This window comes from Marmota marmota, unplaced genomic scaffold (assembly GCF_001458135.2).
Source record: "Marmota marmota marmota unplaced genomic scaffold, marMar, whole genome shotgun sequence".
Classification (NCBI taxonomy): domain Eukaryota; kingdom Metazoa; phylum Chordata; class Mammalia; order Rodentia; family Sciuridae; genus Marmota; species Marmota marmota.
In genome coordinates, this window is record NW_026000068.1 from 17,928,663 (window position 1) to 17,945,655 (window position 16,993).

At 34.8% G+C, this 16,993-nt stretch overlaps 1 protein-coding gene across 10 annotated transcripts in view; it reads left to right on the forward strand.

Moving 5' to 3' along the window:
• Positions 1-16,993, forward strand: part of Lrrc7 (leucine rich repeat containing 7) — a 432,103-nt gene that overhangs the window by 132,236 nt on the left and 282,874 nt on the right. For all 10 annotated transcript variants that reach the window (XM_048814043.1, XM_048814046.1, XM_048814045.1 and 7 more), the window contains one exon: positions 10,058-10,175. In XM_048814043.1, coding sequence (XP_048670000.1) covers positions 10,058-10,175 — 118 coding nt within the window. The remainder of the gene's footprint in view (positions 1-10,057; positions 10,176-16,993) is intronic.

The window sequence follows — 16,993 nt, forward strand, 5'->3', positions numbered from 1 at the left end:
GTCAGAGAAATGCAAATCAAAACCACCCTAAGATACCATCTCACTCCAGTAAGATTGGCAGCCATTATGAAGTCAAACAACAACAAGTGCTGGCGAGGATGTGGGGAAAAGGGTACACTTGTACATTGCTGGTGGGACTGCAAATTGGTGCAGCCAATTTGGAAAGCAGTATGGAGATTTCTTGGAAAGCTGGGAATGGAGCCACCATTTGACCCAGCTATTCCCTCTCGGTCTATTCTCTAAAGACCTAAAAAGAGCATGCTACAGGGACACTGCTACATCGATGTTCATAGCAGCACAATTCCCAATAGCAAGACTGTGGAACCAACCTAGATGCCCTTCAATAGATGAATGGATTAAAAAAATGTGGCATTTATACACAATGGAGTATTACTCTGCATTAAAAAATGGCAAAATCATAGAATTTACAGGGAAATGGATGGCATTAGAGCAGATTATGCTAAGTGAAGCTAGCCAATCCCTAAAAAACAAATGCCAAATGTCTTCTTTGACATAAGGAGAGTAACTAAGAACAGAGTAGGGTCGAAGAGCATGAGAAGAAGATTAACATTAAATAGGGATGAGAGATGGGAGGGAAAGGGAAAGAGAAGGGAAATTGCATGGAAATAGAAGGAGACCCTCAGAGTTATACAAAAGTAGATACAAGAGGAAGTGAGGGGAAAGGGAAAAATAATACAAGGGGGACAAATGAATGTCAGTAGAGGGGGCAGAGAGAGAAGAGGCGAGGGGAGGGGAGGGGAGGGGGGATAGTAGAGGATAGGAAAGGCAGCAGAACACAACAGACACTAGTATGGCAATATGTAAATCAATGGATGTGTAACTGATGTGATTCTGCAATCTGTATTTGGGTAAAAATGGGAGCTCATAACCCACTTGAATCAAAGTGTGAAATATGATATATCAAGAATTATGTAATGTTTTGAACAGCCAACAATAAAAAATTTAATAAAAAAAAAGAAAGATGGCAATACATTATACGCTATATTTTCAATCCAATAGCTGTTATTCCAATAAATCAGATATAGTCTTTTCCTTCTAAGACAATGAGAAATGCTTTAAAAAAAAGAAAGAAGAAAATAAAGAAATTAGAAGTTCACAATTTCAACAAGTACATGTATAAAACCATTTTTTACTTCAATATTTCTAAGAGTTGGCTCTTTTTTTAAAGAGAGCTATTAAGATTTGTTAACTAAAGAATTTTAAAGCATTTTATTGTAATGTGCACAAAAAAATCTTTTTCTTTGAGATAGCTTTCCATGAACTTGGAAATGCTATCGCCTGAACATTTTAAAAGAGAACTGCTCAGAAAACCAGCCATTCAGTGATGCCAACTCATTAGACAATTAGTCCTTTTCCCTGGTAAAATCCACATGAGCCAACATATGGCATCAACAATTATTGAATATTTATGATTTTATGTGAAACATTTCAGGAAAAGATTTTATCTTTTGAAAATTCACAGACAGGGCTGATGATGTAGCTCAGGGGTTCAGAGCTTGCCTAGCATGCTGGAGGCCCTAGATTTCATTCCCAGCACCACAGAATGATAATGATGATGATAATGATGATAAAAGTTTACAAATAAATTGTATGTTTGTACTTGGAATTGAAAAATAAACAGTTTATTCACCATCACCCCCGGAACTGCACTTTACCATAGAGCCACTCATATTCATGACATTTATAGTGTCCTTAATTTCCCAAGCCTGAGTGTAAAGATAATAATAAAATGCTAAACAAAATTATAGTAGTTTGCATTTGTATAGCCTTGTGGGTTTAGCAAAGTGCTCTAACATATACTCACGTTTACTCTCTTTTTAAGTCCTAGCTTCAGTAGTCACTGACTTGGAATCTTCTTCCCTAACCCTCCTAAGATGCTATGATGGCTTGCTGCTTCTCCCTGTCTTGGCCACTGTCTCCTCCCAACTGTTATCACTTATCTCTTTTCTTTACCAAAAAACAGATCTGATACTGAAGAAATGTGAAAATACGGAAGTGGCTTTGTACCCAGACAGATTTGAATTTAAATGTTGGCTCTGGCCCTTGCTGGCTCTATGACCTTATAAATGCTGAGTTTTCAAAATAGGAATAATAATGCTTTCTTCGAAATGTTGTAAGAATTACAGATGGAATATTGTACAGTGTAGTTTAGTGACCTGCCCTATTTGGGTAAAAATGGGAGCTCATAACCCACTTAAGAAATTGTTGCTACCTTGCTATTATGGCATTCAAGAAATTGTTGCTACCTTGCTATTATGGCATTCCCCTGCACAGCAACATCCATGGAAGAGCATCTATTTACTAAGAAGGTACAAGATGTTGAAGGTCTAAGCTTGGAGAAGAGGTGGACAGAGTGTGGGATAAGATGGGGAGGAAAAGAGCCAGAGCTGGAGACCTGACACTGGCAAAGGCACAGCAGAGCAGAGCAGGTGTGGAAACCTTACAGATGTGGTCTTGCAGGATGGCGGGGTGTTGGGGAGGATGTTTGAGGAACAGTTGCAAGAAAAAATGCAATGAAGAAACTGGAAAGGTAAAGGGCCTTGAAAGCCAAACTAAGGATTTTTTTTTTCTGAAGAGAACAGAGAGCTGTTGAATAATTATGAGCAGAGAATGGACCTAATTACATTTTCTTTTCTAGAAGTTTATGTCGTGACCTCTGATCTCAAGAATTGTTAACCTAGTCCACAGATCCCCAAGTCTGGGTTGCATTGAGGTGATTTACAATCTCCCTAGAATTACATGCAAATGTGTATATTTGTGTGTTTTTTTTGTGTGTACACATGTGTGTGTGTCCTCATACACATTTTTCTGGAGAGAGTATTTGTAAGATTTACTAAAAAAATTATTTTAAATGACCACCAAATATTTCCTTCAGGATAAACCTGGTCGATTGTCACTTTTCACATTCTGAATAACATCTTTTCATTCTCATCACAAGTTTAGAACATAGCTACTTGCATGTTTTTGTCATTTCTAATAGAAAGGTCTCTGTGCTTTTCCTCCTCCAGCAACTTCCCCTCCTCCCCTTCCTGCTTTCTGCTCAGGGAACTACCCCTCTCTCAGAAGCTGGTTGAACTCTTCCTTCTTGAACATTTTCTCATATTTCTTCCCTATTCTTTTCCAGCACAAACACAGGCCACAGTCACAGCATTCTGGTGACCCAGCTAGATTAGGAGAGAATAGACGAACAGACCAGTGGACTAGAAATAGAAGATCCAGAAACTGACCCATATTTATGTGGAAATCAGACATACAAAAAACTTGCTTTGCAAATCAGTGGGAAAATGATGGATTGTTTTAAAAGGATGCTGGAACAACTGGTCATCTATAAGGGGGAAAAGAATGGATTACTTCAAATCATTCACAAAAATGAATTCCAGATGGGTCAAATTAAAGCAATGAAGCTTTTAGAAGAAAAGAAGTTGGATATCTGAGCAAACTAAAACTGAAAGGTGAAATTGACTATCATAAAAGTCACCATCAAAAGATACCATTAAAAAAATTGAAAAACTAGCCATATATTGAAAGAACTGTCAAAGAATTAGTATCCAGAATATGTGATGAACTCTTTCAAATTAATGAAACAAGGAAGGGTGATCAACTTTATTAGTAATTAGGCAAAATGTGTTACATTTTACGCACCACAGAGAGATTAGAAAAAAATTGAAATAATATTTAAATACCAAATTTTAAAAATGGTATGGAGAGATTGAATTCTCATCCTTACGGGTGAAAATTTAAACAATTATGGCCACTTGAGAAAACAATTTCCATTACTTGATGAATTTGAACATGTATCTAACTACTCAGGGAAGCTTTTGGATGTGTGCACTAGCAACTGTATGTAAAACTATTCCAGGCAGCAGGTCAGAGAAAAAACTGGAAACAACCCCCCAAAATACCTGTGAACACTACAGTATGTAAAGAAGTTGTGTTATAAGATGAATAAAGTAGTAAAAAGTGAATGAATGTTATTTACATCAATGTGGAATAATGTTAATCACATACAATTGAATTAAAAAGAAAAGTTGTAGAAGAGAGCATACATGATTATCCCATCCATACAAATATAAATCTAAACAAATCTAGGAAGTCTATATTTTGGGGATTACCAGACCTCTGATAAAAGTATGGAGAAAAGTAAGGGGATATGTAAAATAAAATTCAAAATATTCAAAATTGGGTTGCCTCTCCATGGGATGACAAAAAGGAGACAGAGAAGTATTAATAGGAGAATCATATGAATGGATAAATAGGAGTCTTTATTACCAGGATTTTAAAAGAACATTCTTGTTATATGCACTCTTGTGTAAGCACATTTCACTAGAAAAATGTAAAAAGGACAAAACAATCATAAGATATAAACAATGACCCAAAAGGACTTAATTCCTGTCCTTGGACCAGGAATGTCCTTGGCTTTCTTCCGTATTTCTGCAGCTGTTTCAGTCCCCCTGCCCCTCCTCTTCACAAACTGTTACGATGGGCTCTTTTCTTTATGACCTCCTCCTTTCTAATTCTTTAGCTTTATTCTGTTGCCTATTTTCTGCCTTCTTCAGCTGAATGCTTACTTCATTCATTTTCAGCTTCTTATCTTTTCTAATGTAAGTATTGAAGGCTGCAAATTTGTCATCAGTTATTCTTCCTATATTCTGTCATTTTTAATATTAATATTCGCTATTTATTTGTACTTTGTAATTTTCTTTGTCATTTCTTCTTTGGTGTATGAATTGTTAAATTTTAGTTTTTAAATATTTGTCGATATCTTAAATGTTTAAAAGTTGTCTTCTGCATAAAAAATATATGATTCAGTTGCATTTTTACCAATATATGTTCTTTTTTTTAAAATAGTTTTATTCGTTTTTGAGGGACCTTTATTTATTTATATGTTTATATGTGGTACTGAGAATCGAAACCAGGGCCTCACACATGCTAGGCAAGCCCTCTACCACTGAGCCACAGCCTCAGCCCCCAATATGTGTTCTTTTTGATATTAAGCCTGTGAAGTTTATTGAGACTTCTTTACATCTAGTACACAGTCAACTGCAAATTTTCCATTTTTAAAAAAGTATTCTATAGCAGCTGAGTCACTGTTCTATATGAGTCTATTAGAATAATCTCATTAAGTTTTAATGTACCACTGAAAATAGCATATAGCTTGATTATTTTTAGTTTTAATCCACTTTGCTGAAATCCTATTAATTAACTGGAGAGATTAACCCATACTTATTGATGGAAATTATTGATATATTTGTATTAATTTATCTCATTATTATTTTTCATTTTTATCCATCTCATTCTAAGTCTTATATTTTTCTATTATATTTATTTAAAGATCTTTTTTCTCCTTATCTCTTCTAATAAGGAAATCATAACTTTATTTCTATTTTTTTTAGTTGTCATTCTACAAATTTTAAAATACTCTGTTGTTGTTGTTTTGTTTTGTTTTGGTACTAGGGATTGAACTCAGGGGCACTTGGCCAAGAGCCATGTCCCAGCTCTATTTTTAGTATTTTATTTAGAGATAGGGTCTCACTGAGTTGCTTAATGCTGAGGCGAGCTTTGAACTCTCAATCCTCCTGCTCACTTTCAGAGCCTTTGGGATTACAGGCATGCACCACTGTGCAGGCTTAAACACACTTCTTTAACTTGACTCGAATATTTGAGTGAATACATACCCTCCTCTCCCAAAATGGGAAAAATCAGAGAAATGTTTTTAATCTAATTATCTTTCTCCTGATAAATGTACATTTGTTTTTCAGAATTTTAGTTCTACATTGATTTTTTTAATCCAATAATTAGCTATTTTATTGTTGTCTTATATAGCTAGCATTTGTTTAGATTTAACCACACATTTTCCTTTTTTCGTGTTTTTAAATTTTATTGACATTTCTTCTGTCAGACCTCTCATTTGGGATCATTTCCTTCTCAATAAAAGGCATCTTTTGGCAGCTGTAGTACAAGTCTCATGGTGGTAAACTCAGTTTGTCTTTCTGAAATGTTGATTTTTGCTCTTTTTATTAAAAAAAAGATACCTGTAAATATAAGATTCTTTACTCTCGGTAATTTAGGGATAGCATCTAATGAATTTCTGCTTTAATTGGTGTTGAAAAATCAGCTCTAAGTTTTTAAAATTTTTCTAAATTTATTTTTTTAATTGACACATAATATTTGTACATATGTATGGGGTATTGTAAGATTATTCAATTAGAATATATAATGATCAAATCAGGGTAATTAGCATTTTCATCTCCTTTAACATTTATCATTTTTATGTGTTGGGAAGCTTTGAATTCTTCTTTTCTACTTATTTTGAAATATGTCACTAATTGACTATAATTACCTATTGTGCTATAGAACACTGAATTTTTCATTTTATGCTCTGTAATTTTAATATCTGTTTTGTTTATAGGCCTGATTCTTTGTTTTCCTGTAACATCTCACTCAATGCAATTATTTCATTATACATTTAACAATTTTTTAATGATCCTATGTTTATTGGAACTTTGGGAAATAAAGGCTTAAATTGAAAATTCATACCTTCAGAGGAGATTTATGTTTGTTTCTATATGGCATGAGGAGGCATACTGATATATAACAGATATTCAGTAAATATATTTTAAATGCATGTAGATGTTGTAGGCTAGCGCGCATTCATCCCAAGATCTAAGTCTCCTCATGCTATTTAGTAAATATCTGAAACAAGTTTGTGTTACATATTCTTTGAATTGGGATTGTCTTCAGATACACCAAGTGTAAAATTGTCTCCTCTTTATCCTTCACCTGGCTAACTTAATATTGACTTGGGAGATCTCTGTTTTTTATTGCTTTTCTGGGAATACTTCCGAAAGTCAGCTCAAGCACCATCATTACGCAAATTGTGCTGATATCCTACCTGTGTGATTCCATTTATTCCAATGTAGTTTTTCACAGTGTATTTAGATTTATGTCTAAATGTGAAAGCAGAAAGAACCTGGACTCAGCTGTTTAGTCTTAATTACTTTTGTTCCTTGCACTTTGCCTAATTTCTAAATGGTTTTTTTTATGAATCAATGAATGAATAAATAAATGAGTGAATGAATGAATGAAATAATACCTTTTAGAATATACATTTTCAGCACCCCAATATTTTTGTTTTCAAGTTTGGGGATTTTCTCTTTTGTCTTGGTTATCACACACATAAACACACACACACACACACACACACACACACAAATCTGTTTGTGCCTCAGGTCTAAATGTGTAACTCAGAATCAGCAATTTAAACTGATAGCTTCTCAAACTAATTTCTTCGATTAAATTGTTTCCTTTAGTCGAAGAGAAAGAGCACGTTAACATTTAAATGTTTTAAGACTCAAAATACTTTTATTTTGTGAGATATCACTAGCAAAGGAAAACCATAATCATTAGTTGTTCAATTAGCTATTAATTATATTTGTTATATTCTACTATACTGAAGAATTGCAGCTATTTCAGAATCATTCTTCATTTGCATTCAAAGCTTGAATATTGAAAAAGCCATTAAATTACCATCTTAATTTCTTTACCAGTTTGTTGACACCATGACTCATATTAAGAATTTCACTCATATTAAGAAGCTTTATGAAACGTGGACTCTGCTGAGATTGTTTACCTTTCTGAAGCTTCCCATCCAAGGAAACTGTGTCAGCTAGAATTTAGCACTTTTCTCATTTTCCCTTCAGTTATCTGTGCATACTCTCAAAAACATTTATTCAGCACATACTTTGTATAAGAAACTGGGCTAGTCATCTTGGTATACAGAAGGGAAATAGGTGTATACCAAGATGAATCAGGCATGACCCTCCTGCCTCAAAAACTTCCTTATCAAGTAAGAAGTAGAAGTAGATTACTATAAAGGTGTCCCACTGTATCTGTGGATATAAATGTCATTAATTTCTAACAATTATCAAGTTTTACTATGGGCCAACCACAGTATTACATTTTACATTTCATCATATCTAAGTCTATTGATTATAGGATGCATCATTTTTATAGTAATATAAAGAATGAAAAAGGTACTCCTTAAAAATAACTTACTTTTAATCATAAAAAGCATTCCAAATATCAGAGATGTTAGGATGGGGAAATGCAGGACTTAGAATTTATTAAAATATATTAATTCATTTAATCTTCTCAATAACTCTTCATGTTAAGTAATTTATTATTCCCATTGTATAGGCAAGGAAAATGGTGGTTTCAGAAATGTTATGTAACTTGCACAGGATTGCCCAGGTAATAAACAGATAAGCAAAGACTGAAAACATACTGATTAGATGCCAGATGTGATCCTCTTTAACTTCTATACCAAATAGGTCTTGGATTCTTTCTGTTATAACATGTTCAGGAATTTCCACATCTTTTGTTCCTGATGTGACTCGTCATTTAAAATTGAAGATCCCTGGGACTTCTGCTAATCCTTAAGAGCATTTGAGAATTTAGTTGTGATAATGGAACAATTTTAAAAACAAGCTATGTTTTGGAAATCATTAAACTAAAGAAAAGACTAAACATTGCTTAAAATGGTTAGCATACTCAGACTAAAGAATGGTTAGTACATCTCACTAAATCAGTGATGAGGTAATTAATTTTTTAAGTGCATGAATATATAACTAACCATATTGCAGGTAGGTGAAGATGTAACAGTTCTAACAAAATGGTAAAGACTGTAAATAAATTTGAATTAACTTTTACTATGTATGTAGACGTCTCTTTTCCTGTTTCTTTAGAAGGAAAATTAGTATTTAGTGGAAACTGTCCATCAAAGTACCCATTAAAATTTTCTTTTTGAGATTTTATAAAAAGAATCAACAACATTTCTTTCTTTACAAGATATTGAAAATTAATTCTAACATTACATAAAATGTTGCAGATAATCTCTGTAAAGAGCCAAAAATGACTAACCCAAAGTAAGAAACTTCATATTTCATCTTATGTAACAAGTACAATCTACTTTTTAAAAAACTAATGAGTTAAAAAATAGCAACCATGTGCTACATTATTTTTCCCCATAAATAATGAATTACTTGTAGGAGCAAGTGGTAGTTAAATATACTGTGGGCCAATTGTATAGTCATGGATACCAAAGACGTCATCTGTGAAAACGCAGCAAAACAGAAGTGTCGAACAAAAAAGATCTCCTTAAGATAATTCTTCCAGAAATGAATAAAAATTCTGTCCCAGATGTTCATATCTTGTAGTCATCAAGATGAGTTGGACAAAGCTAAAAAACTGAATTTATTATTTTCAAAAATATAGTACCAGAAATACCTACATTAAAATATTCAGATCACCAGTATATTTGATAAAATTGCCAACATTTTTCTACCTCCTTCCCAGACCTGCTGTATTAGTACCTATTTGAGTAGAGCCTGAGAATCCACATTTTAAACAAGCACTTCCATCCACTAGTGATTATAGCATGCTGAATTTGAAAACCATTTCTTTAGCACCTGGCTCTTCCCCACCTACTACTTTGGTCTGATACAAAAAATGAACTAACCACCAGTGATTTTTTTTTCACCGAATATCAGAAGTTAAATGTTTCATTCACTAGGTATTTATGAAGCAGTGTAGGGGGATACCAAAGACATATAAATAACTGTTCAACCTGATGAAATGGAAGTAATGCTTTATGAAATGTAACATGATTGCACAAAAAGAGAATTGAGGTAATCCTCGTAGCTGCAGGAATAGAAATAGATGCCAGAAGTTATTTCCAAAGAAAAGAAATAAGTAGGATTCAGCAGCAAATTGAATGTAAAGGGCAAACAGAAGGGAAAAGAATGGAATACTTGGGGTTTTGCATCTGGATAGCAGAAAATAATGAGGCATGAACACGGACACAGAACGTGAAACCACTGTGAAAACAAGAACACGGGTATGAGAGAAAGTCAAGTTTTTATAGCTGGCTTTTTTACTACTGCATTGATAAAAATTGTGCCTTGAATTTTGTTACTAAGTTTATGTATGATGGACTTGACCAAATTGTGATCTAATAAATGATTATTTTCTATTTCAGCAATTGTTCAACTGTCAAGCTCTACGAAAACTAAGTATTCCTGATAATGACCTTTCAAGTCTGCCAACCTCAATTGCTAGTTTAGTTAATCTTAAAGAACTCGACATCAGTAAAAATGGTAAGATTCTCATCTCCAAATATCTGGATTTTATTGAAAATGTGGGTTTTTTTTTTGTTGTAAATGACATAAAATAACTTTTTCTTTGATTTTGTTAAAACTATAAGTTAATTTTTTTTGAAAAATTAAATTTTAAATTATAATGCAAAGACAGAGAGCCTCTCTCTTGTTTTACCAATGTGTCTGAATTACTCAGGCCTTTTCTCTCTGAATTCAGACATGTGATGTCTCATTGAGAATATTCTTCTGCCACTTCATTACTTCCTCCCCTCATTCTCAGAATATTTCTAACAGTTTTCAAATATTACCTACTTAACAAAGCCTACTTTCTACCCTACATGAATTCATACTCTCAATTTCTCTTACTGGGCTCCACACTTTCCCCTATCTTTAATCTCCTCACAATATTGTATAATTGACTCATTTACTATGCTAATTGTCTATCACCTTCTGACCCCCACTGTAAACTTCATCATGTGGTGGGAGGGACTTTTCTCTTTTGTTTTACAAGATGTAGCACAAACAGAGATGTTCCCAGTAAATAACCAGGGCTTAATAGTATTTGTTGTATATTTGACCAAACTTGTATACCTGGTGTTTTTGATGATAATGATGCTCATGTTGATATTCATGTTAATGATATTTACTGTATTCATGGAAGGGAAGTTTCGTCTTCAGAAAGCCTTCTGCAACTTTATTAATTTATCATTTATCTCCAAATGATTTCAGCTCTCCTTTTTATGAGAATAAAGCAATGATCAGTCACAGGGGTTATATCTAGGCATTATGAAGATATGAAACATGACCTGTTCAGCGTTAACTTTGCCAGTTAAACTTTGTGCTTGTGTGCACTTGAGCAAGTAGTGCTGAGGGTATTTCAGTCAGTATGCTTGGTGCCAAGGGCTAGGCATGAACAAAACAGGTCGCTGCCCTCAGGAAGCTTATGTTCTAGTAAGTGACTTAGACATTGAACAAGTGATTATAGATTATTAAATAAGCAGGTGTGTGTAAAGATATTTTTAATGTAAGGACATGAATATAAAAAGGATGTAATATATTCCATGTGGTTAAGGATGGTTCCATATCACTATAACCAAGCTCAGACAGCATCAACAGAAGTTAGGAAAAACTGGCTTGATAGTCTAGGTAAATTAGAAACTGTTTTGTTAAAAAGACCACCAGAAAAAAAAATTCCCTAGTCACATGAAATATGATATCCCTGAGGAATCTGATGCTACACAGAGCTCCATGATAGTATCCCAGTGGCCTTGTCCCTCTTTATTCTGCCAGGAGCACTCCTGCAAAGATATTGGCATTGCACATTCCTCTAACATTGTCAGGCCTTTGCTTAAAGGGTCAAGCCTTCCCTGACCATGCTGTTTAAAGTAAGATGCAGCTGTTATTATCCACTAAAAGCACACCCATCCCCCTTCCTTGGTTATATTTCTTTTTCCCACCTGAGAAATTGATGTCCCATGTATTTAAAATACTTACATATCATGTGGACTCACCTTAGTAAAATTAAAATTCAGTGATGATCCAAGTTTTTGTTATTTTTGCTATGTATTCCACTGTATTCCCAGTGCCTAAAAGAGTATGTAACACATTTAGGAGCTCAATAAATTTGTATTGAATGAATTAATGAATAAATGGTTGAGAATCATCAAGAAGTTTTCACTGTCATAGGTGAGGAGGAAGAGATCAGATTGACACACGTAAGTAATCAGTGATATCATACAATGCTATCCAATGAAGTACTTAATTACATAGCACAAATTGCAATTATACATTCTTAGGGAATGAAAGATTAATTAAAACTGCTAGAAAAGAATTCAAGTATAAGATATAGCCTGTAGATTTCCCGGAAACAGGGTTGCATCTAAATAGAAAATATCATTTTGTTTTAAAGTGGTAATAAGAGTATAAACAAAGGATACAAATATCTTTCTACACCAACTTAACTCACCACTTAGAGATTTTTTTCAGGAAGATAATCATAGGACTATATGCATGTATATAGAGAGAACAGCAATTAGACTTTCACCAATTGAAAGATGACCTCACATCTACTATTATTCTTTGTGTGTGTGTGTGTGTTGCTGAGGATCAAACCCAGTGCCTCACATGTAAGAGGCAAGCACTCTGCTGCTGAGCTATAACCCTAGACCCTACTATTATTCTTTTAAGAATAGATATATTTATCTCTTCTTTTAAGAATAGATTTACTTTTAGATTTAAGAGTAGTCCACATATGTGTATGGACTGGTATTTCTGCACTTTCATGACAATTGCTACTACCTATGTATTTATATATATTCATACATAAAGTCCACTTTAAGATTATGATTTCTAAAAAATATCATATGGCCAAATATCACAGCCCTTGATCTTAATGCAGAATCAGCCAGATTATTCAAGCAAATAAAAAGTTATCTGATTTTTAAAAAGAATGAGAAAAACGTGTCACCAAAGATAAACATAATACTCTTGAGAAATTGGCATTTTTTTATTTTTAATTTTTTAATTTGTTTTAATTAGTTATACATGGCAGTAGAATGCATTTTGACATATCATACATAAATGGAATATAACTTCTTATTTTGGGGTTGTACATGATGTAGTTACACATGTAATCATTATATGCACATAGGGTGATGATTTCCAATATATTCTACTATCATTCCTACCTCCATACCTCCTCCCCTTCTTCCCCCCCCCTCTGTATAACCAAAGGACTTCTATTTGTCCCTCTTATCTTAGTGTTAATTAGCATCCACATATCAGAGAAAACATTTGGCCTTTGGTTCTTTGGAATTGGCTTATTTCACTCAGCACAATATTCTCCATTTCTATCCATTTACTAGCAAATGCCATAATTTCATTCTTCTTTAAGGCCAAGTCATATTCCATTATGTTTATATACCACATTTTCTTAAACCATTCATCTGTTGAAGGGCACCTAGGTTGGTTCCAAAGCCTGACTATTGTGAATTGAGCTGCTATAAATATTGGTGTAGCTGTGTCACTATGCTGATTTCTAGTCCTTTGGGTATAAATCAAGGAATGGAATGACTGAGTCAAACAGAGGTTCAATTCCAAGTTTTGTGAGGAAATCTTCGTACTGCTTCACATAGTGGTTGCACCAATTTGCAGTCCCAAGAGCAATGTATGAGTGTACTTTTTCCCCCAAAGCCTTACCAACATTTATTTTTGCTTATATTTATGGTTGCCATTCTGACTGCAGTAAGATAAAATCTCAGTGCAGTTTTGATTTGCATTTCTTTAATTGTTAGAGATTGAATTTTTTTTCTTATATTTGTTGATTTTGATTACATTTTTCTTTTGTGAGGTGTTTGTTCAGTTACTTGGCCTATTTCTTGATTGTGTTATTTGTTGTTTTGGTATTAATTTTTTTCAGTCCTTTATATATCCTGGAGATTAATCCTCTATCTGAGGTGTATGTGGTAAAGATATTTTTCATTCTGTAGGCTCTCTTCTCATTATTGATTGTTTCTATCCCATTGATTCCCTTTTTTTTTTTTTCGAAGTGCTGGGGATTGAACCCAGTGGTTTGTGCATTTGAGGCAAGCACTCTACCAACTGAGCTATATCCCCAACCCCCATTTATTGATTCTTGATTTTTCATCTTGCACTTTNCTATCTCTCTCTTTTAAAGAAAAAAAAAAGTCTTATTAAGGAAGTCAATTCCTAAGCTAGACATGGTGGAAATTTGGGCTTCCTTTTTTCTCTATTAGGAGTAGGTTCTCTGTTCTAGTGTCTAAGTCCTTGATTCACTTTGAGTTGATTTTTATGTAGTGTGAGAGAGAGGGGTTTAATTTCATTTTGCTACATATGAATTTTCAGTTTTCCTAGCACCATTTCTTAAAGAGGCTATGTTTTCTCCAATGGATGTTTTGGGGATCTTTGTCCAGTATGAGAAAACTTATTTATGTGGGTTTGTCTCTGTGTCTTCAATTCTGTACCACTGGTCTACATATCTGTTTTGGTACCAATACCATGCCATTTTTTGTTATTATTGCTGTTTACTATAGTTTAAGTTCTGGTATTGTGATGCCTCCCGCTTCAATTTTCTTGCTAAAAATTGGTTTGAATATTCTGGGTCTTTTATTTTTCCAAATGAATTTCATGATTGCTTCTATTTCTATGAAGAATGTCATTGGAATTTTAATAGGAATTGCATTAAATCTATATAATGCTTTTGGTAGTATGGCCATTTTGAGAATGTTAATCCTGCTTATCCAGGAGCATTGGAGATCTTTCCATCTTTAAAAGTCTTCTTTAATTTCTTTCTTTAGTGTTCTGTAGTTTTTATTGTAGAGGGTTTTTGTTAAATTTGATTCCCCCAATTTTTTTTTTGAGGCTATTGTGAACGGGGTAGTTTTTCTAATTTCTCTTTCAGTAGAATCATCATTGATGTATAGGAACACATGTGATTTATGGGTGTTAATTTTATAGCCTGCTACTTTGCTGAATTCATTTATTAGTTCTAGAAGTTTTCTAATGGAATTTTTTTGATCTTCTAAATATAGAATCATGTCCTCTGCCAATAGTGATAGTTTGAGTTCTTCTTTTCCTATTTGTATCTCTTTAATTTCTTTCTTCTGTCTAATTACGCTGGCTAGAGTTTCAAGGAAATTATTGAATAAAATTGGTGAAAGAAAGCAGCCTTTTGTTGTTCCAGGTTTTAGAGGAAATGATTTAAATTTTCCTCCATTTAGAATGATGTTGCCCTTGGGTTTAGCATAGATAGCCTTTACAATGTTGAGGGATGTTCCTACTATCCCTAGTTTTACTAGTTTCTGAACATAAAGGGGTACTGTGTTTTGTCAAATGCTTTCTCTTCATCTATTAAGATGATCATATGATTCTTGTCTTTGAACCTACTGATGTGATGCATTTTGTTTATTGATTTCTATAAATTCAACCCACCTTGCATCCTGGGAAGAACCCCACTTGATCATGGTACATAATCTTTTTCATATGTTTCTGCATGTGATTTTCCATAATTTTATCCAGAATTCTTACATCTGTGTTCATCAGGGATATTGGTCTGAAGTTGTATTTCCTTGATGTTTCTTTGTTTGGTTTTGGTATCAGGGTGATACTAGCTTCATAGAAGGAGCTTGGAAAGGTTCCCTCCTTTCCATTTCATGGTAAAATTTGAGAAGTACTATTGTTAATTCTTCTTTGAAGTTCTTGTAGAACTTGGCTGAAAATTCATCTGGTCCTGGGCTTTTCTTTGTTGGTAGGTTTTTGATGGTATCCCCTATTTCATTGTTTGAGGTTGATCTGTTTAAATTGATTATGTCCTCCTGATTTCGTTTAGATAGTTCATATGTCTCTAGAAATTTGTCAGTGTCTTCAATATTTTCTGTTTTATTGGAGTATAAATTTTCTAAATAATTTTCCGATTATCTTCTTATTTCAGTAGTATCTATCTTGATATTTCTGTTTTTATCACAAATTTTAGTAATTTGAGTTTTTTATCTCCTTTTCTTTGTTAACATGGATAAGGGTTTATCAATTTTAATGTATTTTTTCAAAGAACCAACTTTTTGTTTGGTTATTTTTTTAAATTTCTTTGTTTCAATTTCATTGATTTTAGCTCTGATTTTAATTATTACCTCTCTTCTACTGCTTTTGGTTGTTGATTTTTTTCTAGGACTTTTGTTTGTCTTTTTCCAGGACTTTGAGGTATAATTTTAGGTCATTATTTGTTGACTTTCTATTCTTTTTTTTTTTCCTATTGATACACTTATTTTTTTTTAATTTTTTATTGTTGGCTGTTCAAAACATTACATAGTTCTTGATATATCATATTTCACACTTTGATTCAAGTGGGTTATGAGCTGCCATTTTTACCCCATATACAGATTGCAGAATCACATCAGTTACACATCCATTGATTTACATATTGCCATACTAGTGTCTGTTGTGTTCTGATGCCTTTCCTATCCTCTACTATCCCCCCTCCCCTCCCCTCCCCTCGCCTCTTCTCTCTCTGCCCCCTCTACTGACATTCATTTGTCCCCCTTGTATTATTTTTCCCTTTCCCCTCACTTCCTCTTGTATCTACTTTTGTATAACTCTGAGGGTCTCCTTCCATTTCCATGCAATTTCCCTTCTCTCTCCNCCGGCGCAGGGGGAGGGGGCGGCTCTGCCTCTCAGCAAGCCGCTGCTCCTCTTCTGCTGGTGGGTCGCAGGCCCGCCTACCTTGCAGGAGTGATTGGAAGCTCTGTTCAGCCGTGGGCCACTGGGCCTTTTCTGCCGGTGGTCACCATTCCGCCTACCTGGCAGGCGCTGGGGGTGGGGGGCGGCTCTGCCCCTCAGCAGGCCGCTGGGCCTGCTCTGTGGATGGTCACAGTTCCCTCTACCTTGCCGGCGCAGGGGGAGGGGGCGGCTCTGCCTCTCAGCAAGCCGCTGCTCCTCTTCTGCTGGTGGGTCGCAGGCCCGCCTACCTTGCAGGAGTGATTGGAAGCTCTGTTCAGCCGTGGGCCACTGGGCCTTTTCTGCCGGTGGTCACCATTCCGCCTACCTGGCAGGCGCTGGGGGTGGGGGGCGGCTCTGCCCCTCAGCAGGCCGCTGGGCCTGCTCTGTGGATGGTCACAGTTCCCTCTACCTTGCCGGCGCAGGGGGAGGGGGCGGCTCTGCCTCTCAGCAAGCCGCTGCTCCTCTTCTGCCGGTGGGTCGCAGGCCCGCCTACCTTGCAGGAGTGATTGGAAGCTCTCTTTCTATTCTTTTAATTAATGAGCTCAATGCAGTGAACTTTCCTCTTAGCACTGCCTTAATAGTGTCCC